Source organism: Coloeus monedula (assembly GCF_965178545.1).
Source record: "Coloeus monedula genome assembly, chromosome: 1".
Classification (NCBI taxonomy): Eukaryota; Metazoa; Chordata; class Aves; order Passeriformes; family Corvidae; genus Coloeus; species Coloeus monedula.
In genome coordinates, this window is record NC_138781.1 from 107,225,302 (window position 1) to 107,249,031 (window position 23,730).

At 42.5% G+C, this 23,730-nt stretch overlaps 2 protein-coding genes across 4 annotated transcripts in view; one reads left to right on the forward strand and one right to left on the reverse strand.

Moving 5' to 3' along the window:
* PPP4R1 (protein phosphatase 4 regulatory subunit 1) overlaps positions 1–15,316 on the forward strand; it is a 66,712-nt gene extending 51,396 nt beyond the window's left edge. For all 3 annotated transcript variants that reach the window (XM_082278048.1, XM_082278050.1, XM_082278049.1), the window contains 9 exons: positions 1,335–1,510; positions 5,600–5,695; positions 7,020–7,205; positions 10,018–10,179; positions 10,781–10,881; positions 11,261–11,381; positions 11,482–11,616; positions 12,561–12,702; positions 14,351–15,316. In XM_082278048.1, coding sequence (XP_082134174.1) covers positions 1,335–1,510; positions 5,600–5,695; positions 7,020–7,205; positions 10,018–10,179; positions 10,781–10,881; positions 11,261–11,381; positions 11,482–11,616; positions 12,561–12,702; positions 14,351–14,514 — 1,283 coding nt within the window. In that variant the 3' untranslated portion in view covers positions 14,515–15,316. The remainder of the gene's footprint in view (positions 1–1,334; positions 1,511–5,599; positions 5,696–7,019; positions 7,206–10,017; positions 10,180–10,780; positions 10,882–11,260; positions 11,382–11,481; positions 11,617–12,560; positions 12,703–14,350) is intronic.
* A 6,422-nt stretch (positions 15,317–21,738) lies between these two features.
* Positions 21,739–23,730, reverse strand: part of RALBP1 (ralA binding protein 1) — a 33,596-nt gene continuing 31,604 nt past the window's right edge. The window contains exon 10 of the mRNA XM_082295768.1: positions 21,739–23,545. Coding sequence (XP_082151894.1) covers positions 23,282–23,545 — 264 coding nt within the window. The 3' untranslated portion in view covers positions 21,739–23,281. The remainder of the gene's footprint in view (positions 23,546–23,730) is intronic.

Genomic DNA, 23,730 nt, shown 5'->3' on the forward strand with positions numbered 1-23,730 from the left:
TCTCTTTAGTTATTGTATCAGAAATTTGACACAGAGAGTTAGCATTGCATGTTGTAAAGAATTGTCTTTATTCCTGCTTATCGGACTCTACTGACAAACCAGTGAACCCATAGTGTGTTTTCTGGTTTTTGCTAGATTTTGCTAAAGTTTTAATCTAAGATTTTGCTGAGTTAACAATTTTTGGTTCTTGTAATATTTCGTATCTGTTTTTTTCTATCTATAAAAGGGGTCCAACTTTGTTTAGTTCTTGTTAACAACCATATGCAGAAAGCTAGAGGGAGAAGTTCAGAATTCCGTAGCTTAGTATGGCAGTATGGGATTAAAAACAAGCATATGGTTTGTCGTGTAATTTCACAGTGAACATTTAAGAAACCTTGGAAAAGACAAAATCTGTGAGGAACAGATCTTCTGGATGGCTGGGTAAATTTAATGAGTGAGGAGATTATTCCTCCTTACCTTCTTGGAAAGAAGTGGAGGAGGAGAGTGGAAGAATAGATTAATCTGTACTGAATTCTGTGTCACTTGCAGCTGAGGTTACCTCTGATACCTGATCTCAGGTCAGGCTATATCCAGGGAACATTGCTCAACAAAACTTTTTCTAATTGGCAGTAAACAGAGGGATGCAAAGCAGAGCAGCCTCAGAACTGCTGGATGTTTTCCAAAAGAGTGGATAGCAGTATGAAGTGCTAATGCCTTCTTTAGATGAATAAGAGAACATCAAACAGTACAACCTTCTTACTTGTTTTGAGGATCCAAGAAGACTGAAGTATTGGGTCTGGCATCTTTCTATACAGATCTTGCTTTAGAGTTGCTAATAAATATAAGAATTTAATGAACATATTTAGAGGGAGGAACAACATCTCAGAACTGAAATCCTTTGTGTGTTACTAAACCTGTTCTCAATCTTTATTTGAATTACTCTGCCCATCTTTCTCTTAGTTCCACCTCCCACAAATGGCCCAGTCTGTAAGTTAATATTCGTGGGCTGTTCTGCTCCAAAAAATCTATTTGCACCATTAATATTTACTAAAATTCTTAAAGAACCGATCCTGCCATAACCCGCAGTCTCCTTATTCCTCCTGGGTTTTGGGCTTTGTTTGTTTATTTTAGCTTTAAGGATGAATTTCACTGGACTGGGGTTTGGTTGAGTACCCTAGGAAAAGAGTGGGGTGTTAATCTAGCACTTTAATTGTCCCTCGTTTGGGATTTACCAACAGCTCATGATCTGGTTTGTACCTCTCCTGCAGTTCCTCCGCCATCTTTCAGTTAATTAGTCACTGTCTTAAAGTTTTGTTGCAGTTTAGTCTCTCATGTTTCTCTTTCATGTACTGCAGCACAAGTGGAGGTGTTGTCTGCTGCACTCAGAGCATCCAGTTTGGATCCTCAAGAAGAGACAATGGCCAATGTTGGCAAGGGAACAGATTCACAGACTGAACTAACCATCAATGACCAACAGAGTTTTAAACCTATATTGGGTGATATTGTGCCTTTAATTGGTGACACTGTTGAGGTAAGAAGCAAGTTTTGTACTTAATTTTTTTTCCATTAGGATTTCCAGGGCTCCAGTAGCAGAGCTGTAATTTGCATTCATGTGAGGATTGCAGCCAAATGCTTTCTACTTTTGGCTGGTGTGGCATTCCCTTTTGTTGGATGGTATTGAAGTGCTAGCTACTAAAATAAAATTATTTGTGTTGAGTGCCTTTGTTTTTGCCAGTTCTGTGCTTGTCCATGTAAATTCTTGAAACTGTTTCTGTTAAAATCTCCGTTGTGGCTGTTGCATTTGCAGATGTTTTAATGCTACCACAGTTTATTACAGTGAAATTGCCTTGCTTAAAACAGACCCCTGCTGACAATAAGTGAATCTTTTTCTCCAGTGCCCCTCCCTGAACCTGGAGAATGAAGTACTTTGTTCCCTTTGGTCCCTGTTGAATTGATTTAGAGTAGTTCACTAGTCTGCATCGGAGAAGTTCAGGACCTGCAGTCGAGATGTTCTGTGGTCTGCTGGAAGTTATTCTAGCAATCAGTAACATCTTGAAGTTTTTTGCACTTACTTCTTTAGCTCCCCTCCCTCCCCACTCCCTGCCCAACTGTAGTTGTGGCATTTGGTACTCTTTTCTGCTCTTTGCTGTGTGGCAGGCCAAACCCACTACATTCACTGCATAGAATGCCACAAGCTGTGGTGGTATTAAATGCTGTTGCTGTTGCAGAAAGCAATGGTTCAAAAACAGGCTCCATAAAACCAGAGAAGTGATTTGTTGAATCATACTGCTGAAATGGTGTTTTCCAGATGAAATTTTGACAAATGTCTTTGAAATGTCTAGCAGTTAATATCAGTTCAGTGCAAACATTTTCATCCTTCTTTAATTAGAGCAGTGTTTCTTGATGACATTTAATTAACTTTCTGTCTAAGCTGTTGGACTACCATCTAGACCAAAAACATACGAGGAGTTCAGGAATGTGACATTTACTTGGATACTGCTGATTATACACAGCCATAATTTAACTCTAGAAATGTGGTTTGTTTCAAAAACACCAGCCTGCCCCCAATTCCTTTATGTCAGGCTCAGTATGCTTTTTTAATCATAGGATCTGTTGTAGTCACGTCTTTCTAATGCTAACCTAAAATGACGGTGTACATTTATCTTCTGTTCTTAAGAATTTTGGGGGTGGTGAGGGTGGTGTTTGTTCAGAGGGACCTGTCCTGCATTTTATGTTTCTGTGTACAGAGCATAGTGCTGAGACAAAGTTTAAGAACCAGTCATATTGCTGGTATATGTTGATTTTGCATGTTTTGGTTTTATGCTTTAAAAGGATGCTCCTAATCTGTCAGTTCTGTGTTTGTTACTGGCACTGAATCAAGGCGTTATTTTACAAGTGAGCAGATACTATAGAGGTGACCTAGAATGCTGGGAATCAAGCTGTGATCTGCTGAGCAAGTAGAGTGTTACCCTTAGCAGTGAAGAGACCTCTGATTTTCACAGGTGATTGTTCAGGTTTTTTAGTTAAGTGGGGGTTTTGTTGTTGAGATGATTTTTTTTTTTTTTGTCTTTGCTTGGGTTTTTTAAGTCTCAGCATAGCAGTGTGTCAGTAGGGTACTGGACACTTGAGAGAAATCAAGCTCCAGCATTTTATGTTTGAATGTAGCCTGCACAGTTCTGGACACGTACCACTAAGCAAAACCACAGTTGGCTTGTCCTTTGGCAGCTATATTGGCTCATGAAGGAGTTAATGCTGCACATTAAAGAGAGATTCTCTATTCAAATGAAAATAAGTGGTGTAATAGAGTGAACCAGTAAGATTTTGGGACATGATGAAGCTTGTTTGTTGAGGGTAGCTGTTTGTTTTCTCAAGAGGGACTGTTTTTATTTTCTTTAGGTTTCAGGTTTGATAAGAGGAAGGGCGTGGGAGTTTTTTTTTTGGAGGTAGAGGGAGGAAAGGAAACTGGGCTAAAACCTTCCCACTCCTGTCTGGCACAAGTACCTCTCTCTAAGAATAGGATGGATGCCAGGAAGAGATGGACCCCTGACACTGGCCCCTTCTTTGTTTGGGCCAGCTGCCCTGTCAGGAAACACCAGCACTGCTTGTCCTGGTGTGCAACCCTTGACACAGAGCAGAGGTCTTTGGAGCACAGCCCCGGAGCTCTTGTTACACAGCCGAGGGAAGCTTCACCTTCAAGATCTGTAAGGCCATGACAAAGATTTTGCATTTGGTACACAAGCTTTTAGGCTAAACCCTGCTGAATTTTCATGTCCTGGCTCTCTGCAATGCTCAGTTTGGTGTGTACATGGAAGAACTACAGATGGAACTACATCTTTAGGGATAGAGATACTGCATAACCTAAATACTGACTGATGGCTGTCATTATTCTGTACTGAAGCTCTTCCTCTCTGGAATGCATATTTGACTTTAAAAGTGGCTGGGTAAAAATGTTCCCATCTGTGACACCCTCCATTATATTCCGTTGTTTGACTTGGTTCAATCCGTAAAGTATGATTTTTTTAGGCTTTGGCTTTTGGAAAAGGGGTCGCAGGTAATCCTTTCCTTTTTATTCTAACAATGCATGACTAACCTCTGGTCCCATGCAGACTGGCAGCTCAAGGAAAGCACCATGGCTAGGCTGTACTGGCTGCCTCATAATTCCTTATTTGCAGGAGGTCAAAGCTGGTGACTCTGGCAATGCTGAAAATAATCTCTTTCAGGGAGGAAAAAACCAAACAAAAGGCTAAAAAAGAGTGAAGGATGAATTGACTGTCAAACTAAAAATCCTGCAGAGAGAGTTTTCAGAGCCTCCAAAGGTTTTATAGTTGGAGCTGTATGCTGCTGGACACACTTAGTTAGGGACTTGCTTGCAAATCTGTTCTTTCTTTGGCTCTTTAATACCTTCTTGCTGCTGCTTCTAAGCCTGACAGGTGACATGGACTGCTGTGCCAGAGATATGCAGTTGCCTCACAGTTCTGCCTGTTCTTTATCACCTGTAATTATACCTGAGCAGCTAAAATTACAGCCCAGTGCTTATATGAAAGCAGCTCATGGAGGAGGAAAAAGCAACTGTCTGAAGTCAGACCAGGCAAGCCAGATTGTATCCTGGAGGCTTTTTTTGGAAGAAGTTTGTAGTTTGCTGGAAAATTCTCGTTGTCAAAACAATCTGAACAGCTGGTGGAAGTAGGCATGTTCTCCTTGCTTGTGTTGACCCTGGGAGCTCACCCTTCAGCATCTGTGAATATATAGATACCTTGGCTCAAATCTAGCAAAAATGCCTTTGTCCTGTTCCACCACACTGCAGCCTGATCTACTTTTTATATATTCAGAGCATACTGCTTGAAATTCATGGTTTGTTATGCAAAATCCATTGTATTTGGGGAGCTCCACTTGTAACAGAAGCATCGGTGCTGCATCCCCCCAGCAGCACAGTTTATTGCAGCCCATCTCACCTCTGCCACTGTTCTCAAACAGAGTCTTAGCCCTTATCCTCAAGGCCCAGATGTGTAGCCAGGGTGCTAGAATGATTGCTAAAAATTATTTTAATAGGACTGCTGAGAGGAGTGATGACTGTTTTCAGCAGCTCTGGCCAAGCAGGACTCAGTTTTATAAGGTGAAGCTTATGCATAGAGAAGATTATAGAATAATCACCTCTCGGAAGGGTGCAACAGCATGAGTCTCATCAGGTTCTACTCTTCAGTGTGAGGGTGGCTTTGTTTTGACCTTTTTCTAGCACAAATCCAAAGCAGCAAATCCAGCAAAATCAGCTACAGGTGTTTTCTCATTTTCCATTCAGGGGAGAAGTAATGTGACCCACATGTTACTTATATTTTCCTTAATGCAATCTCAAAGGTACTCTTCTCCTGTGATTTTCATTCCATAAGAACCAAAATGGAGCGCAGAGTAAGAGCAGCTTCTGTTTCAAATTGAAAGCAGATTTATCTTGCGTACCTTTTGATTTTGGGTTGCAGCAAAATTGTATTTGATATTAGAACATTGTATTCCTTTAATCTAAGAAATAGACTCTGAAGTGAGGACAGCACTTCCTGATGCTGGCATTTCTTCTGTGTTTAATCTTAGAGTGTGTTTTGTGTGACCTTTTATTTTCTTTTTTTCACAGAGTATGGATTCTAGACTTCACTATATTCATAATGATTCAGATTTGAGTACCAACAGTAGTTTCAGCCCTGAAGAAGAAAGAAAATCCAAAGTACAGGTAAATGACAATGACTTCTGGTTTTCTTACATGTATCAGATAAGTGAAATTTCTTTTATGTGTATGGGGATTTCCTTTATCCCCTTTTTCATTCAGTCATTTCTGACATGATATAATTTCTATTAAATACCTCTTAATTAAGTAGGTTTAAAATATTCCTTGTTTCCAGAGATAATGGGTTCATTTAGCAGTTGCTTCTGTTACATTTATGCATGAGAGATGACAATGTTTTTTTGACATGAGATAACAGTTGTTAGAGATCTTCAGGCTCTGTTTCATTTGGTTTAGTTTTCTATGGGGAAAGCATGCTGTAATGGGAATTAGGTTATTGAGGAAACAGGATTTTTTTTTTTATTGCATGTTTAGAGAGGAGCCACCCCCACTCCTTGATAGCTTTTTGCAGAACAGTTGCGAAAGTGTTTCATTAAACTGGAACTGCCTCTGGTATTTTTTCTAAAAGGAATCAAACGTTTCAGAATAGTTCTGTAATTCCATAGTTCAGTATTACATTGGCACCATGCATCAGTGTGATTCCTTGAGTGGGAACCTCAATCCCTCTCTTGTTCTTGTCAGTGGAGCTGTTCAGCAGCTGTGTTAGGAAAATGCTCTTGTGTGCCCCTTAATAGAGTCAGTCCCTGACACAGCTGAAACAAAGGCAGTAGTGAAGTCAACACAAAGAGGTTTTCACAAAATTTTGGTTCAGATGCTTTAGTTTCTCAGTGAACAGAAGGATTGGCCTTCACCGGAGAGCTCTTTGTCTCTGGAGAAGCCTTTTCCTCCCTGTTGGCTATTCAGGGAGTTTGGAAGCAATATTGAACACACTGTACTCTGCTCCCTCCCCTTCCCTGCCTCCCCAAGGCATTTTAATTTAGTTCTCTTCTCTCCACCTTCCCAAGATTTTGAGAGAATTAGGAAAGGTTTTTTTGAGAAAGTTTCATCATTTGCTGTTCTGCCTATCTTTATGGATGACATAAAATGGCCAGTTTGCACAAGGCATGACCTGAATGTTTGCAGGAAGGTAGAATGCAGTCTTGCCATTTCCTGGGCTCCCTAAGAAGACTGGTCCGCTTGCTCCTCTATTATGTTGGTCTGTATATTTTCAAATAGCCCACAGTCATGTTTTTGTTTCTTTGGAATCTTTTGGTGGAACTTAGGAGATACAAAATCCTTGTGCTCTTACTAAGACACTGTAATTAAATAGTATTCTATAGTTGCAGGGGAAAAAAGTGGGGTATTTTCCCTTACAGAGTGCCCTGGAATTATAGTGAGCCTTATGAGGAGTAATTGAAAATGGTGTGGATGCTCTGCCCTTCTCTTGCTGCAGGATGTTGTACCTCAAGCCTTGCTGGATCAGTATTTATCCATGACTGATCCGTCCCGCGCACAAACAGTGGACACTGAGATTGCCAAGCACTGCGCCTACAGCCTGCCTGGCGTGGCACTGACCTTGGGCAGGCAGAACTGGCACTGTTTGAAAGACACCTACGAGACTCTGGCATCTGACATGCAGGTGAGCCCAAGCAGTGAGCAGTCTGAAATTCTGTGATGTGACAAATACTAATGGCAACCTCTGTGGTGATTTCTCTTGTTTACTGGATGTTGGGCTGCTCTGCTTTTTACACAGAGCTTTCCATTGCTGGTGTTACTCCATAAGGACTTAAAGTGCAATTGTTGTCTCAGAGGAAGTGGGGGGAGGGGTATGGTGCTCAGGTAGTAAGGAAATGGGCTGGTTAGAGTGAGAGATGGGTCTCCGGTAGGAAAATGAGGAGAAGTCTGATTTCCTCTGCTTGCTTGAGATCTTATGGCAGTGTCTGGGAGTCTTGTAGGTCTGAGAATCTGGGCTGTGCTGCTGTGTGAGCAGACATGCCCCTGCAGGCATGTCTGGAGCTCAGTGAGTCAGCCTCACACCAGGCCTTGGTGCCACATCGAGTTAGTCATACAGGAATAACATCGCTATCACCACGCAGCAGCACTGCTGCTTTAAAAACAAATACTGGAAATAGCAGCATTTTCCTTGTTGTCAGGTGGTAAGGAGGTGGCTTTCTGCGTTTTGCTGTTGGTTTACAGTTATTTCCCAGTCCTCCTTTGTTTCCTTTTTTGGAGATGCTCTTTTTATTTTTTTAAAAATCTTCAGACTGCTTCACCTCTCTTGAACTTGCTGCTTGCTCTGTCAGAGCAGCAGTTCTCAGTGATACATAGTGAGTAATTTTATACATGGCTATTGCTCATGTTTTCCAGACTCCCTTGCAGCCATTAAAAACAACCAGCTAATAAATTCAAAACATAAGTAAAAACAAATTACCCTGTGTTCGGAAGTGTCCAAAATTTATCACTAGTCTAATCTGAATTAAGATTGGATCACTGTCGCGGGTTTGGTTTGCAACCGGGCAGAAACACCAATTTAGTGTAGTGGTTTGGTCCAAAATACTCATTACTGTTTATCTGCTGTGAGATAAGAATTAGGAGAAATGCAAAGCAGGCACCAAACTTGAAAGAATATAAAGAAGTTTATTAACAACTCTAAAAGAGGGAAGAAAAAAAATTATACCACCTGCAGAACTCTCCTCCTCCCCCCACCTTCCTCCCTTCTCCCACTGACAATGTGAAAAAACAACCCTTAAGATGTTCAGTCTGTTTACCACTGCCATAATAACCTTGTTTAGTCCATTTAGAAAGAGAAGTCTCTTCTTGCTCATGCTATGAAAACATTATCACAACGAGACAGCCGCCCACTTCCAAATATTGTTCAGTCCATTTAGGAAGAGGAGTCTCTCTGCCTGCGTGTGAGTCCTTTCCCCCGACTTGCAGCTTTTCCCGCAACTGCTTTCGAGGGTCCACTCTTGAAGTTTTTTGGGGTACAATTTTAAGGTTGAGCCGTTCAGAAACAAAAACAGAGGCCCTTCTCCTTCCCTGGGAGCAAAGGGTCTTCATCATCTTCATCATTAGGACTATCTCTGGGAGCATCTCTAGGTACTGAGGTTTTCTCCTTTCCCGTTTGGAGCAAAAGTCCTCATCTGGTTCATCTCTCCCTGTCCAAACTTCTCATGAAATTACAGCTGTGTCAGCATCTGCCTATCTCAGTGCAGGTGCTTTTGCTTACGAGTTGAACACTCCACCCCCCATATCTTCATGAAATTACAACAGGATACTCTGATATATCATAGCTTCACAACAGAATTTCAGCTTTAAGCATCTCCTCTCTCTCTTCCCTCAGGTTTTCAGCTCTTCACAGCAATAAAAGGGTTAATCTCACCTCGGCCTTGCAGCTTTGCAGCTGGAATGTTGAATTTTTCTTATCGCAGTGGAGAGGGGGGAGAGCCGAGCCGCTCCGGCTGCCCACGGCAAGGCAGTGGGGGGGGTTCCATGGCTGGAACAGGTCCATGGCTCCAGGATGGCCGTGGCCCGGCCCAGCCTGGCCCAAGCAGGGCCTGGCCGGGCCCGCTGGCCCCCACACGGGGCCCGCAGCCACCTGTGCCAGCGCCAGAAACGAGAGAGAGCTTGGGGGGGAGTTTGTCTATTCTTAAATGTGGATCACAGAGGTGTTCACAACTTTAAGTGGCTTAGAGAATTGTCCATATTCAAACTGGCCAGCTGATAGGTTCTATCAGTTCCCAGAGGAAACTGTAAGCACCCCTCAGCAAGGACATCACTTCCGGGACTATGCTTGCTAACCTATGACAATCACCAACCAGGGCAAAAGAACAGTGCCCATGCTAATTGGAAAGTGCTGGCTAAAGAATAGATACTATTTTATTTTTAAAAGACTTACTTGAAATAATTACTTGAATTAAACAATGTGCCCTCAGTTTAGGGTGTCTGAGAGCTCCACTGGTCCTTGGGCTGCTGGGCATTAAGTGTGGAAGAAACTTCACCTATTACAGAAGCTAAAATATCCCAGCTGAAATACTGTGGGATATATAGCTTACTCATTGAATTTTAAAAACAGAATGAGAGAATAGTAGCATGAACCTAATTAATGCTAAAGAATTTAAAGCAGAAAGTACTGTGTGCACGAGCACTGATGTCAGGAATACTATTTTCCTTCCTGACACCTGGAAAACTAAAATATTTTGATGACTTGTATTTGAATAGTTCCTTGATATTCAGGTGGAAGAAATGATACCTTGTCGTTTGTCTTCTCTTCCAGTTGCCTTTTCTTTTCTTTTTCATTTTAAATTTCCAGTGTAATTTTCAGTTGTTACACGAGACACTGTTACAGATGTTTGTAAGTAGTGGATTTGCTGGGAGTCCAGCTTGGATACCGACCCTCAAGTTCAACTGGAGCACTTCAGATCAGTAACTTTGATTTATTTATGTTGCAGTGGAAGGTTCGGCGGACGCTGGCATTTTCTATACATGAACTTGCTGTCATCCTTGGAGACCAGCTTACAGCTGGAGATTTAGTTCCTGTCTTCAATGGCTTTTTGAAGGACCTAGATGAAGTGAGGATAGGTGTGCTTAAGCACTTGCACGACTTCCTGAAGGTGTGTCTGTGTTCAGCTCTGATCAAGTGTAGTTACAGATTTTGCTTCATTTCTTTGTATGTACCTGCTTTTTACATAACACCCATGGAACTCTGTGGGAATCTCTGCAGATGCCTGTTGAATACTAGAATATATGTTGCAGGAGATCTGTGTTGCTAATACTTCTTTTTCTCTGAAGAGCTTTGTTCATGTTTATTCAGTATCGAGATGGCAGTGAATGGGTTTTTGGGTTTTTTTTTTGATGGCTCTAATCTGCCTACATAACATAATTGTCAAATTTCTGTAGAAGTTTCTTTGTAGCTGCTGTTTCTAGCTGCTGTTTCTGGAACCGAAAGACACAAATCCTAAAACTGCCTTTACTGTTTACGCCTCCTTTCCTAGAGTAAAAGGAGAGACTCAGTCACATTTTCCTTTCAGTAGTGCCTCGTGGTTTTACAGCTTTAAGCATTACAAGGTTTAGCCCAGGAAAGCAACACTGTTGCTAAAGATTTAAGTATTTTTAAATAAAAGAGAGTGTTTCGTTAGTTGTATTTAAAGCTCTTATTCTATCTGGTAATTGCAGCCTGTAGTTCTTTGTGTAAGTTTGTATTTACTGTTACAGCTTCTTCATGTTGACAAAAGACGAGAGTATCTTTATCAGCTTCAGGAATTCCTGGTGACTGATAACAGCAGGAACTGGCGTTTCCGTGCTGAGCTGGCTGAGTATGTGGTTTTCTGAATTATTATTTTTATTGTTATGGTTATTTTAAAATGTGAAAATCATGTAATAGATGTTTTATAGTGATATTCTTAATTTAATTTTTGATTAATAGATGGCCCTTATCCTCCTCCACATGTTGTCCTTGCTTAAAAGTTCCCAGGAGCTGTATTGTCATTATTGTGAATAAGTGGCATTTTAATATTTGCAAGTGACCCATAGTCAAGCTGATGGCACTGAAAAATAGAAGATTTTGCTTCCCAGTAACTTCATTATGGCCATACTTCATATTTGAAAAGTGTTGGTATATAAATGATGATACTCAGTTAAGCTGCCTTTTTCTTATTGTGATGTACTCTCTTTGGTTCTTCTTCCATCTTGTAGGCAGCTGATCTTGCTTCTAGACCTGTACAGTGCCAGGGACATCTACGACTACCTGCGCCCTATTGCTTTCAGCCTCTGTGCAGACAAAGTGTCCTCTGTCCGCTGGATTTCCTACAAGCTGGTAAAGCAATCTAAAGAAATGGCGGGTGTCAGACTTGGGAGTGTCTGTGGGCAGGAGTAATATTTGTATTTACTGGTTTTTTTCTTCTCGTTTCCTCAAGGTTAGTGAAATGGTAAAAAAGCTGTACATGGCTTCCACACCAACCTTTGTGGTAGACCTCATGAATGAACTTGTTGAAAAGTTCTGTAGATGCCACAAGTGGTCTGGTCGGCAGACTTTTGTCTTTATTTGCCAGGTGAAATGTCTTTTCATTTATATTCTTTTGTTTTGTTGTTCTTTTTTTTCTTTGGGGGGTGGTGGTGATCACAATTAAGGGGACTGGAACTCTTCAGCTGTCTATTGACATTATGTTGGTGAATATTTGAGAGCTTTGTTTCCAAGGGAATAGTTTCATGGCTGCTTTTTTCTCTGTTTCTCCATAGATGAGCTTGACTGCATCTTTAGCTCAGCATATTAGCACGAGGTCATCAAATCTGATACTGAATGTAGAGCACAAGGGCAGCAAAATAATCTCTGAGTTGTGGAGCTGCTTTGTTGCTCAGCATGAAGTGAGATTTATGTAATAAATCTTTAGAAATCAGTCAGTAGGTGCTGCCTGTACCTCTTTAGCCAGCTTGTGCAGCTTGGTCAACAAAACAAACAGGAGCTGAAACTAGCTGGGATCCCAAGGAAATGGTCACATTTGGAGGCTGTAGTAGAGATGCAGACTGGGAGCCACCATGGCTGCTGCCCACGTGGGCAGCTCTTTGAAATGTTGGGAGAAATGTGAGCTTTGAGCTTATTTAGAGAAACATCTTTGGGTATAAGAGGTGTTCATTGACATGAACCATTTTTGTCTTAATATAGTATCTAGTTTAAACAAAGACTAAATTAATTGTGAGAAGGATTGTAAAGGTCTACTTTTCTCTCCTCTTTTCAAGTGGTACACTAATTTAAAAAGGAAAAAAGATTTCATACAAAATAAGTGGGTTTCTAACTGAGCCTGAATTTCCTCAATTCTAGTTTGCTTCATTGTGTCTGGGTTTGTGCTAGAAAGTACTGTACTGTATTTTAAAACTTTGTGGATAGTACCTCCTGTCTAGCTATGAAGGTAGTAAGATCTGTTAGCTCTGATTATGTGTTGGGATTCCATCTTCCCTATGCTGAAATCTAATGAAATTGCCTCTGTGTTCTTGCCAGACTATCATTGAAGATGACTGCCTGCCCATGGACCAGTTTGCTGAGCATCTGTTGCCACACTTACTACACTTGGCATCTGACAAGGTTCCAAATGTTCGAGTCCTGCTCGCAAAAACTTTGAAGCAAACCCTTTTAGAGAAAGGTTAGTGGCAGAAGGAATTGCAGTGGGCTGACTGCAGGGGGGTTTTTTGTCCCTCAGTTTTTCTAAATTCAGCTGGGAAAGAAGAAACAGGATCAGACGTGGGCTGCTGCTTTTACAGTCTCCTCGGTGTGAGATATTGCCATGGCTGACATAAAGCCATGACCCCTCTTGTGGTATCCGACTGGCTCCTGTGTGATGCTCAGGATATGAGTTGTTGCTCGTATGCCAGCCTGTTCTTTTGGTGTCATTTTCCATGAGTGAGCTACTTTGTAGAGGTGTCATTGGAAAGCACAAGTGAGCAACTAGCAACTGTGAAGTTGTTGAACAGTGCCCTTTATTTAGTTTGAAAAAAAAGTTGTTGATGTTCTGTGTAATAAGAGTAAGAAAGGAAAAAAATACACAAATACAAACCACCATTTGTTTTCTCACTGGGGGAGAAGAGGTGGCTGTTGTTAGGGGTTTATATTTTATGGTAGCAGTGGGAGGAAAGTTTCTGTGAATTCTCTTTAGGGAAATAAGACATGGAACTCTCAAATTGCAGACTGTGCTTAGGAAAGCATCCCCAGTGCATCGCAGGTGCCAGAGGAGTCAGCAGTGCTCAGAGTCCAAAGGAAAACAGCATTAGAAGTATTAGGCTATTTTGTAAAACAGCAGAGTGCCCACACTTGGAATACTTCATCCATTTCTGGTCACTTCCACTCTCAACACCGTACACTGGCTTGAGGACTGCTGTAGAAAAGTGCAGAATGTCCCAAATGCTGGACAACACCAAGGATGCCAACACAGTGAGCACTGGGTGCTGCCTTGTGCATGCTGACTCTGAGGAAGCATATGGAGACAGTTGAGATGGATCAGCTGATGGGCAGTGATTTATCCTCTGTTAACTGTGCCAAGGATGTCACTGTTCTTCCTGCTCTCAAGTGGCATCGGTGTTTTTGTGTCCCCCATGCGAATGGTGCACCTCCATTCTGCATTGCCTATGTAAGCTTATGGCACAGGTAGTCCCTGCTTCAGAGGAGTTCTGTGTATGATTAGGGAGGGTGGATAGATTGGGAAAGGCTGATGTAAAAATCAGTTCAGGAGTTTTTAAACCTCAGATCTCAACTAACCTTCCTGTGAGCCATTTTGTAGTTACACTGCTTTTATGCACCTTGTGTTCCATAGTTCATTAAAACTGTCTGAATATTGGAACTTCTTCCACTCTTATTTCGTGTTATCTTAGCTCTATCGTTTGATAACTATTTGGCAAGGCTGGACAAAAATGGAATGAAATAGAGTGGCATGGCCATGGGTTGATGGTATCTTTCCTCTGCCACAAATACAAGCACTCTCATCTGGAATCGCTTCCAGGCTTTTCCTTCCTCTTTGGCCATGGAATTTGTCACCCTTTTATACTGAAGGGCTGTAGAAATCCTATACTTGAACAGCATCTTTAGAGCAACTGTGCTCTGAAACATGGAATGATGTTTTTTTAAGGTGAATTCGTAGATATATTTGGAAGTGTCCTGTGTGCCTGCTCTGATATTCCAGTCAGATTGTAAGTGTACACTGTCCTCTGAAATTCTGGATCTCACAGGGTATGCTGAGGTTGGCATTGAAGTATCTGCTGTCCTTTCCTCCTGTAAGTTTTGTGCATTTTCTCTTACAGAGTATTTCCTGAATTCTGCCAACTCTCACCAAGAAGCTGTGGAACAAACGATTATGGCTCTTCAAATGGATGGTGACAGTGACGTCAAGTACTTTGCGAGCATCCACCCTGCCAGTACCAAAATTGCGGATGACGCCATGAGCACTGCTTCATCAACTTACTAAGTTCTGAATGTTGCTATAATTAAAACAAAAAAATTAAACAAACCATCCTCAAATGCTTCTAAAATGGTTGATTTAGAACAACCTCTTTGGAAGGAGGGATTTCTTGCCAGATTTAACAGGTGGATGTTAGCTAAACCTGATAACCAGGGATTTTAAGTCAAGGAAAAGTAAGCATACCTGTGTCAGCTTGACTTTAGAAAAACACTGCTCAGAGAATTATTTTTGCCACCGAAGCCTTAAATCTTCTGTCTTCCTGAACAAATGAAACTTGAATTGGCAGATCATTTTCATTGCAGAAAGGATGTGGTGATTTCCAGAGACCTGCATTGTTTCTCCTGAGGAGTTAACTTAGCAGGTGTTTTCTGTAGCAGCTGATAGGCGGGATGGCCAAGAGGAGAGTTTGTACCGGGACTGAGACCTCCAGTATTAGTGCTCAAGTTTTTGTCAGTCAAGGACTTGATTTGTGTGCAGCTGGGCACACCCTTAAGTGGGAATAGCTTTGATGTTTGTAAATGGGGAAAAGTAGAAATTGGGATTTCTCTTAAGGGCTCAGTGCTAACACTAAACTAGAATCTGATTTTAATCCTTAAATGCAGCATATTGCTGTACCCATTAGCAGAAAACTTTGCTGAGTACCTGTGTCCTAATTATTTTCATGCTGGTCATGACCTAAAGGAAATTTATTAGCACATGTACTTTAAGTCAGGTATTTTTAACTTGATCATGATCGGCTCTGAAGGTGCAACTTTTTTCTTCATATACTGTACATATCTGTGAGCCTCCTTGGAGTGCTGCAGTCTTTAATCATGTTGTTTAAAAGCTGTTGTGATACAAGTTGTTCTCTACTTGTCCAAATAAAATTTATTAATAAGATTGAAAGAAATCTTGTGACCTTTTTGAGACATTAAAAAAATAAGTTTGAAATTAAAGTGGACTTTTTCTTTCAGTTCTCTACACTTGGGTGGCTGTTTCAGGGGCGGTGGGTTTGCTTAATGATTATAAAGAATTCTGCATTTTGAGATGTACTTTGACCATGTAGTTGAGCTTTTGCTGGATTCTTCCATGTGGCCCTTTTGCTTGGGAATCTGTTACTCCAGCAAATGTGAAATGGCATCTTGGCTGGAAGTCTGAATATCCACCTCAGTCAGATTTACAGAAAACTCTTGAGTTCAAACTGCCTTTAACCTGCCTGCAGTCCATTGACTGCTTTCCTTTCCTCTCATTTAAAATTACTGATCCATTATCTCCTTCTGTGTCTTCCAGGGACAACTTCCTTAAATCACCTTTCTTCCAGCCTGCGGAACCCAAAGTGTGTGAAGCCTTTTTTCCCCTGAGGAAGCAGAATGTATTTTAGCAGAACGTTTTCACTTACCAGTCAGGTACCTGATGCTGTAGCAGTTGAGCCTTAGGCAGATACCTTTTTTTCACCTCCTGTTTTTGGGGAAAATAGATTATTCTGCACTTTCTTCTCTTGTAAACAGAAAGTTGTTATTTACTCCCCAGAGCCTGCTTTTGTACGGCCATGGAGGTGATTAAGGTACAGTCATCTCTCTCTGCCTTGAAGTGTGGTGTGTCTGGGGTTTTTAGGGGTAGATTTGATTTCTTAAATTGGAGGGGTTTTTTTTCTTTTAGGCTTGAGGATTTTTGTGGGATTGATTGATTTATTTATGACTTTTTGTAGGTGTGTGTTTTCCATCTGCTTTTTTTGGTGTGGATTTTTAAAATATATATATATATATATATATGTTTATATTTTTTGTTATATATTTTTCCATGCATGTCCCTTTTTCTTTTCAAAATTGGCAAAATCTCTGGAGGACTAGTCAGGGTGACAGCGCTGTGGATTGGCAGCAGGCTGTGTGGAAGCAGGGAGCAATGCAGCTCTCCGTGCTGCCATAAGCAGAGCACCTGAAAGTGACTCATCTTCTCCCAGACCAGGTGATTCCCATTTTAGCAATATGCACTGAAGTCCAGTTGATTCCTGCATTTTGTTCAGAGAACAGAAATCCCTTTCATCTGTTTTTTGCCTGAGTGTAATGACAGTTTAATTATAGTTGGAGCATGTGTGCAGCTCCTGATGTGAACAGGACCAGCTCTCTGTTGAGACCAGAGGATGCTTCAGGTCATCCTCTTGACTGTGAATGGAGCACAGTATTCACTGGAGGAGTATTGGGGCTTTTTATGCCAGTGTTTGGAGTCTGGAATTAACATGGCCCAATCTAATTCCATCACTGTATTCATGTACTCTTCCACCAGTCCGGTGAAATGAAAGATCATATCTGATCCCTTTAGGTATTTTCTAGTTGTTTAAAGGTAAAACACCTCTATGTTGAAAAATGAGACAGAGCTTCTGGATGCTTTATTAATGCAGTAGTGGTGCAGGCCTGCAAATTTGAGGGAGAGTTTGAGGCTTTTCCTAAGGAAGACTTGAGTGTTTTGAGTTTCAGAGTGCCTGAATTCTCCTGACATGTAACAATTAAAGATCCTCTTCAGTAAAGAGAAGAAACGGCTTTCTCCTTTTTCCTCCACCCAGTGTGTGATGGATCCATCCCCGTCTTTTCTGCTTCATTTAATCATTCCCAAGAAGTAAAGGGGAAGGGAAAGACTTGCTCTGTTCTCAGCATTTCCCAAGAGCATTTGATCTACAGCCTGAGGGATGTGGACTCTATTGCTGAACTCTGATGGGGGATTTTCTCATGCCAGCAGTGTTAGCAGTGTCAATAATTCAGTCTTCATCATGTCCCTAAGGATATGGGGTTTGTGGAAATGTGCATCCTTGTTCTGAGTGGTGCTAAACGGAGCTGTTTCTGCTGTGGGGCAGTGTCTGGGGATGCTGCCAGAGATCCTGCTGAATTACCTCCTGTGTGCTTTGCCTGAGGAAAAATTTGAGCTCTGTACCTCAGTTCATTTCTCTTTTGGTCAGGATTTCCTGAGCAGAAAGGGAGGAAAATTTTCACCTCTTGGTCCATGGTTTTCAAAAGCTGTATCACCAGTCTACCTCCACTTTCTTGGCAGAATTACCAGATTGGTTCTTCACAGGCAATGCAATTTTCATTGTTTTCCAATTAATCTTTTGCCTCACTCATCTTGCACCTTCTTCATAAGAATTCTTCACAGGAAATCCCTTTTATTCCCATGTCCTGGTTGCAGCACTGCCTTACTCCCGCTTGCTGTTTTCCAGAGCAGGTTCTCTCCCTTCACTTGTTCCTCCCCAGGAACCCATCAGGATTGGGTGGGGCTGTTTCCTCGCCACATTTCCCTGCAGATTTCATGCCAATAAAACTGGCAAACGTCTGGAACCCTGTAGAGGGGGGGTTGTTTATTACTAAGACATGTGCATGGCTTGGAAACTTTTTTTTTTACTGCTCTGAATGTCCCAGATGGCTGCTGCACAAGTTCCTGGCCCCGTGGGTTCATTAGGACAGCACAACAGCAGGGTACTTGTTAGAGCCTTGTTAGTGCTCGGCCCCTTGTCCCTGCACTGCCAGAGGTCAGGCTGCAGAGGTGGCTCATTGGAATTGGTTGTGGAGGAGCAGGGGGCAAAGACTGTCCCATGGCTCAGGCGCTCTGATGGAGTTCCCTCCTGCTGGCAAAGTCTCCTGTTGGTTCCTTGTTCTTTGCTGGGGAAGCTGGTGTGCAGCTCTTGTTTTCTGACCTGGTTTCAGCCCAGGGACCCTTCTGTTGTGTAGGATGGGAAGAGGAGTCTGAGGCAGGCAAAAGCTGGTTCTGTATTCCACTTACTCTCTCCTCCCTGATGCTGATGGGAAAGGCTTGTCTTCCTTATGTCTGCCAGCATGGAAAGGATATTTAAAGTGATTAATCATTTATGTGCAGACTTATGACATACTGATAGACTGCCTTAAAATATGAAAGTATGACAGAAAAGCTCATTTAAAATGTGCATCACCTCCCCCTGCCTGAGTGCCTTCAGATTCTGCCTGTTAGTTTTAATTAACATTTTATTTAGATCAGAAAAATAAATAAAGTGCCCAAGTTTAATGGGATTATTTCAGGGTTCAGTTGCTGTTGAGGTTGGACTACATCTAGCTGATTAAAATACCCTGTCACTTAGCAGAGATAAATAACCAAATGTTTAAACATCTTACAGATCTCTGATCATTGTCTGCTTGAAATTCCGTGACCCATTTCTGCAGCCGTGTAGTAATGTCTCTGTATGAGAAATGCTTTAAGGGATTACCTGTAGGTGCTTTGGGATCGTGACTGTGACAAGTGAAGGTACTGAGCACACTTCTCTGCATGTTTTTTAACAAGGCTGAGAGGAGGACAGATGCACTGTTTGAACATCAAAAGGAATTTCAATTATTTTTTAGTTTATCTGGGTTTGCCATGTAAGAAAAACCCAAATAAACTCAGTTTGAGTAAGGTGCCAGCAAAAGCACAAATGGGAGCTAGGCCATTTCTCTTGTACTGATCATTGATCTCATGGTTTCTTCTTCTGGCTTCTTGATTGAGGGGTTTGGGGTTTTTTTTTCAGTTTTTTTCCAGTCACCTTCTGCATCTTTGTGCCTGACATTGTTTCCTACAGGCAGTGCTGTCAGCAGAAATGTCCTACCCCCATCTTCCTCAAGGCCCTGCACTGGGATAACACCAGGCAGTGGCTCTCAGTAGTGGGAGTGTGCAGCAACAGGAGCTCATTGGCACTCCCAGGCAAATCTCCTGTGTGTCAGCACGTGGTGGTCCTTGGTGCAGAAATCTGGGATGCAGTATTCCCATCTCTCAAATCAAAATGCTTGGATTGCAAACTTCCATGGTGCTCTGCTGAGCTGTAGATGAACAAGGACAGACATGCTCAAGGCTCCCTTCCCCCTCCAAGGCAGGGATCAGCTGTAGTTCCTCTCCTGGACAAGGGTGTTCAGAGACAAGAGGGATTTGGGAAGGGGGAGGCCTGTGCTGAGTAGCCCAGTTTCAGTGGTTGGTTTGCCTCCAGTGGTCTCGCTGCATCCCTTGAGACCGTACTGAGAACTCTTTGTGGTTCGGATGGGGAATTCTTCCAGGGCGTGGGAGTGGGGCTGTCCGGTTAAAATCATGTGTTTGTGCAGTGTAATCCTTTGGCAGACCTTGCTCATGCTGCTAAGGCAGCAACAGGAGAAACTGCACAGGAAACGTGGCAGCACGTCCTTGGTGTCAGCAGTGACAGTGCCAATGCTGAGCCAGAGGCAGAGTGCCCCGGGAGGGGCCGGTCCTGACGGGTTCTGTGGATATCCACCACCCTGAGAGGGTGGGGCAGCCGCCGAGGGCTTGGTCTGAGGTTGTGCCTGGTCTCCCAGGGACAGGAAGGACCGACAGCCACGCTCTGGCACAGGGCATGGTGCTGTGGCTTCTGCCTTTGGAGTGTTTTAAAGGACAGTGTGGAGAACTTGTGCAGTTGGATATAGGCCATGTTTGGTCTGGATGAGGCATTTTTCCCTGTGCAGATGAAGCACTGGGAGTAAGAGCTGCTTGCTGAGAAATGAAAGCCTTGACAGATGAAGCTTGGTCAGACCTTTTTGGTTGAGGTTCAGGTTGATGTTTTAATTGTTACCTATTTTTTTTAATTGAAAGAAATCAGCTTTACATGGTCAAGTGTCAAATTCTTGGCTTCAGTACATAGATTTTAAAAATTACTACTTTGCTCATTAAACTGAAGGGACACAGATAAAAATGAATCCCCCCAGTGCTAGTGTAGGCATGGTGACTAGAGGTGGAAACCAACCTCCTGTACAGCAGTTCTTTATGTCCATGGTGAAGGTTCCCTGTGTTAGACATCAGGGCTTTACAGTACCTCAGTGCACTGGGCAGGGAACCTTCTACAGTCACACCAGCACAGGTGGCTTCTGCTCCAGTTAGAGTGAAGCTGAGCCAGCACTGGAAACCTGTGTGGACACCACAGAGCCCAGGAAACCTGCAAGGCCTTGGACACGAGCTAATGTTTTTAGACTTGTGGTGGGGATGTGATCTGAGGGCAGTACTGCTCATTGTTTATTTTTTTTTCTTATCTTTCAGTAAATTGAGTAATTCCACTCCTTTTCAGCTGCTCAGACAATACCAGTTCACTTCAGGCTGCCGTTTTTCAGGGTAAAAAGAGTTACTAAGAGGGAAAAATCCTGCTTGGTATGCCAGCTGTCTGAGGCTGTTCCAAGTACAGCTGCAGTATTTCAGTGGGTATGAAAGCTGTCATGATTTCAGTTAGATGCAAGTTAACCTGCTGCTGGCAAACCCCACGTTTGTGTCCTGGCTCACACTGGCACATGAATCCCAGTGATTTGTTCATATGGTGCTTCCTGATCCCTTGGCCTTCTGACTGACTGATGTGACCAGATCTGTTCCATGCCTCTCTTAGAAAGGGCTGTCAAAACAAACAAGGTGTGTCCTTGTCACTGGTCCCATCACCCTGTGCCACTTCTAGTGGAAATACTCAGACTTTGAAGAAGGAAGCCAACAGGCCAATCACCCTCACAAATGTTAAGTCCAGAACACTGGAATTAACGTTGTGGGCCTGTTCTTCCCTCTTTTCAGTAAATGTAATTCAGTCTGGTATTTTGTCCAAAGGGTTTGACAGAGATTCTGCTGCTGCACTTGGCACACAGAGGCTCTAAGGTGTTGGGAAGAGGCTTATTTTAAGTCAGCTGAAACAATGCTTTGATTTAGATAACCTGCTCCTTCAGGACAGGTATGTGCTTCATGCAGGTGGCCAGGCTGCTCAGATTTTGTTCTGTGGCCCTGAGGATTGATAAGGCAGTTTATAATGTGATCTGAACAGCACACTCAGATTATTGTGCTGTAATTACTTTCCAATTTATTTGAAATTAGCTTTGGCTTTTTTGGCTCATGATCCACAACTGCCACATGCAGGCTTTCAAATGGCTGCTGCTCTGTGGCTTTTTCACTGCAGGCGTTGGGGTGAGGAAGCTGCTTCCGTGCTTGGGGCAGTCACACCCCTCTGAGGAAGAAGAGCAGCTGCCCTGCTCCAGCCCCACCTGGCTGGGCAGGGCTGAGGCACAGCACAATTCAAAGAACCATCTCTCAGGTGCTTTGACACCAAGTTTCTGGTTCAGGAGCTGAGCTGCTGCAGGGGCAGCAGTTCCACCTCCATTTCAGACCTCAGGGGTGATGCACTTCCAGGCATTTGTCATAGAAATTCCTCAGCTGCAGGCACCACCCCCCCAAGAAGAGTAACCGTGATTTGCATTATGAAACAGATGAAGGAGAAACTACTTTCAAATGGCTGTTGAATTTATTTGCTTGATAAATACAATCCTAACAAAATAAAAGTTAACCAATATTAAGAGATTTGTCTGAAGAACATTAGAAAAATTCATGACAATTCAATAGGAATTAGTGTGAATTAAACAAACAAACAAAAAGTTTAAATATTGCCAGCAAATATAAAATGTATGTAACGAAGGCAAGGGAGAATGCTTTAGTTTACATTTTTAATCTGATCACATTTTCTGTGTTTATAAACTTTTTTCCAAATTTTAAAAAAATACTATGCTGTTTTTTTCTATAACATATCAAAGCATTATTTGTACAAAAATCAAATCATGGCCAATGATTCACAACAGTGCAATAGATAAAGAATACAACCACATCCAACAGGTGCTGAAAATAAATATCCAGATTTAAAAATAAGATAGCCTATATGCACTCTGTGGAGTTTCTGTCTATATATGGATTGAGGGGTGAGTCTCATGAGTGTATCCGCAACATTTAAGGGCCCTTAAATGCCAGTGTGGCTGGAGGATTTTGAAGGGTAGGAGCATTAAAAACAGCCAACCCAAAACCAAGTCCCAGGCGGTGGTGGTTGGTTTGTTCAATACCAACAAAAAAGAGGCTATTGCTGACCCCCTGGTGCCTCCCCTTGGCATCGTTCTTCGGGCTCATTTGGAATCACAAGTGACTGGCATTGGTGCAGGGGGAAATGCTGTATTGCTTGGTGAGGCAGATACATCCTAAGGACATAACCATTCCCATCCCTGCCTACAAGCAGTGGCTTTCTCCAAGAGATGGAAACATTTAAAACGGATGCAGACAAAGCTCTTGGCTACATGGCAGCAGTGTGAACAGGGCCTGTCTCAGACAGGTGTGATGAGGGTGGTTAATGATGAGTCAATGCATTACCTACACTGCTAAAGGACGTGGACATTTCCATCATATGGGGACATAAATAACATCTCTCAAGTTTTTACACTTACTCAGTACATCTCAGAACAGAAATGAAGCTTAAGGGCATGTCAGGTAAACACGATACCCCACAGTCTCCCACCATTTCAGCCAACCCAGAATAAATTTAAAGCTCCCTTGTATATAATCTGCATCAGAAAGGTATCAAAGGCACAAGCAAGAAGTGACTAGGTTAATAAGCAGAAATAATGGTGAATGAGGATGAACAGATCCACAAGGCAAATTATTAGTAAGTGTGGGTGGGTTTTGTTTGTTTACTGAAAATGAGATCTTCCAATTCTGCTCCAGTGAATGTAAATAATGATTTTGGTTTGAAATAAAACTTGTTACTGAATTACTTTAAATCACCTGAAGGAAACCAGTCTTGAAATAATCTGATACTAACTGGAAAACTCTCTGGCCTCTCCAAACTCACCTGAGTCGGATGAGTAGAAGCCACAAGTATTAGAGACAAAAGTCTCCAGGGCTTAAAAGAAAAGTTTCTTTACAGAATGTACACAGCCACCACTAATTTGTGCAGTTTGACTCAAATTACAGTAATTTGCACAGTTCAGTTGATTTTATGCATAGCCAAGGAGCCAGATCAAATTGGAGTTTCTTTCCTGTCTTTACTTGGCGATGGCTTGACTTGCTGCTCCTTGCTTGCTTTTGGCTGCTCTTTGGCTGCTTTTGTCTCCAGGACAGTGTCTCTCTGCTGCTGAGAAACGCCCCCGCGCTTTTCCGGCTCCTCGTCCTCCTGCCCCTGCTGCTCGGATTTCGCGCGCTGCAGCAGGCGGAGCTGCACCCGCAGCTCGATGATGGCCTCACGCTCCTCGTGAATCGCTTGGTTCAGGTGATTGTTCTTGATCTTTTAAGGAGGGGAAACAAATGTCAGGGCTCCCTCTGACACAGCAGTGCTGCAGCTTGGGGGTGTTTAGCACTGCTGGCCCAGACAGCAACAGGGACTTGCACACAGCAGAGATTTAAAACCAGAGTGTGTGGGTCACAAGCCTGGGCAACACTGATGCACACAACCAGTTTGCACCTGTGCCA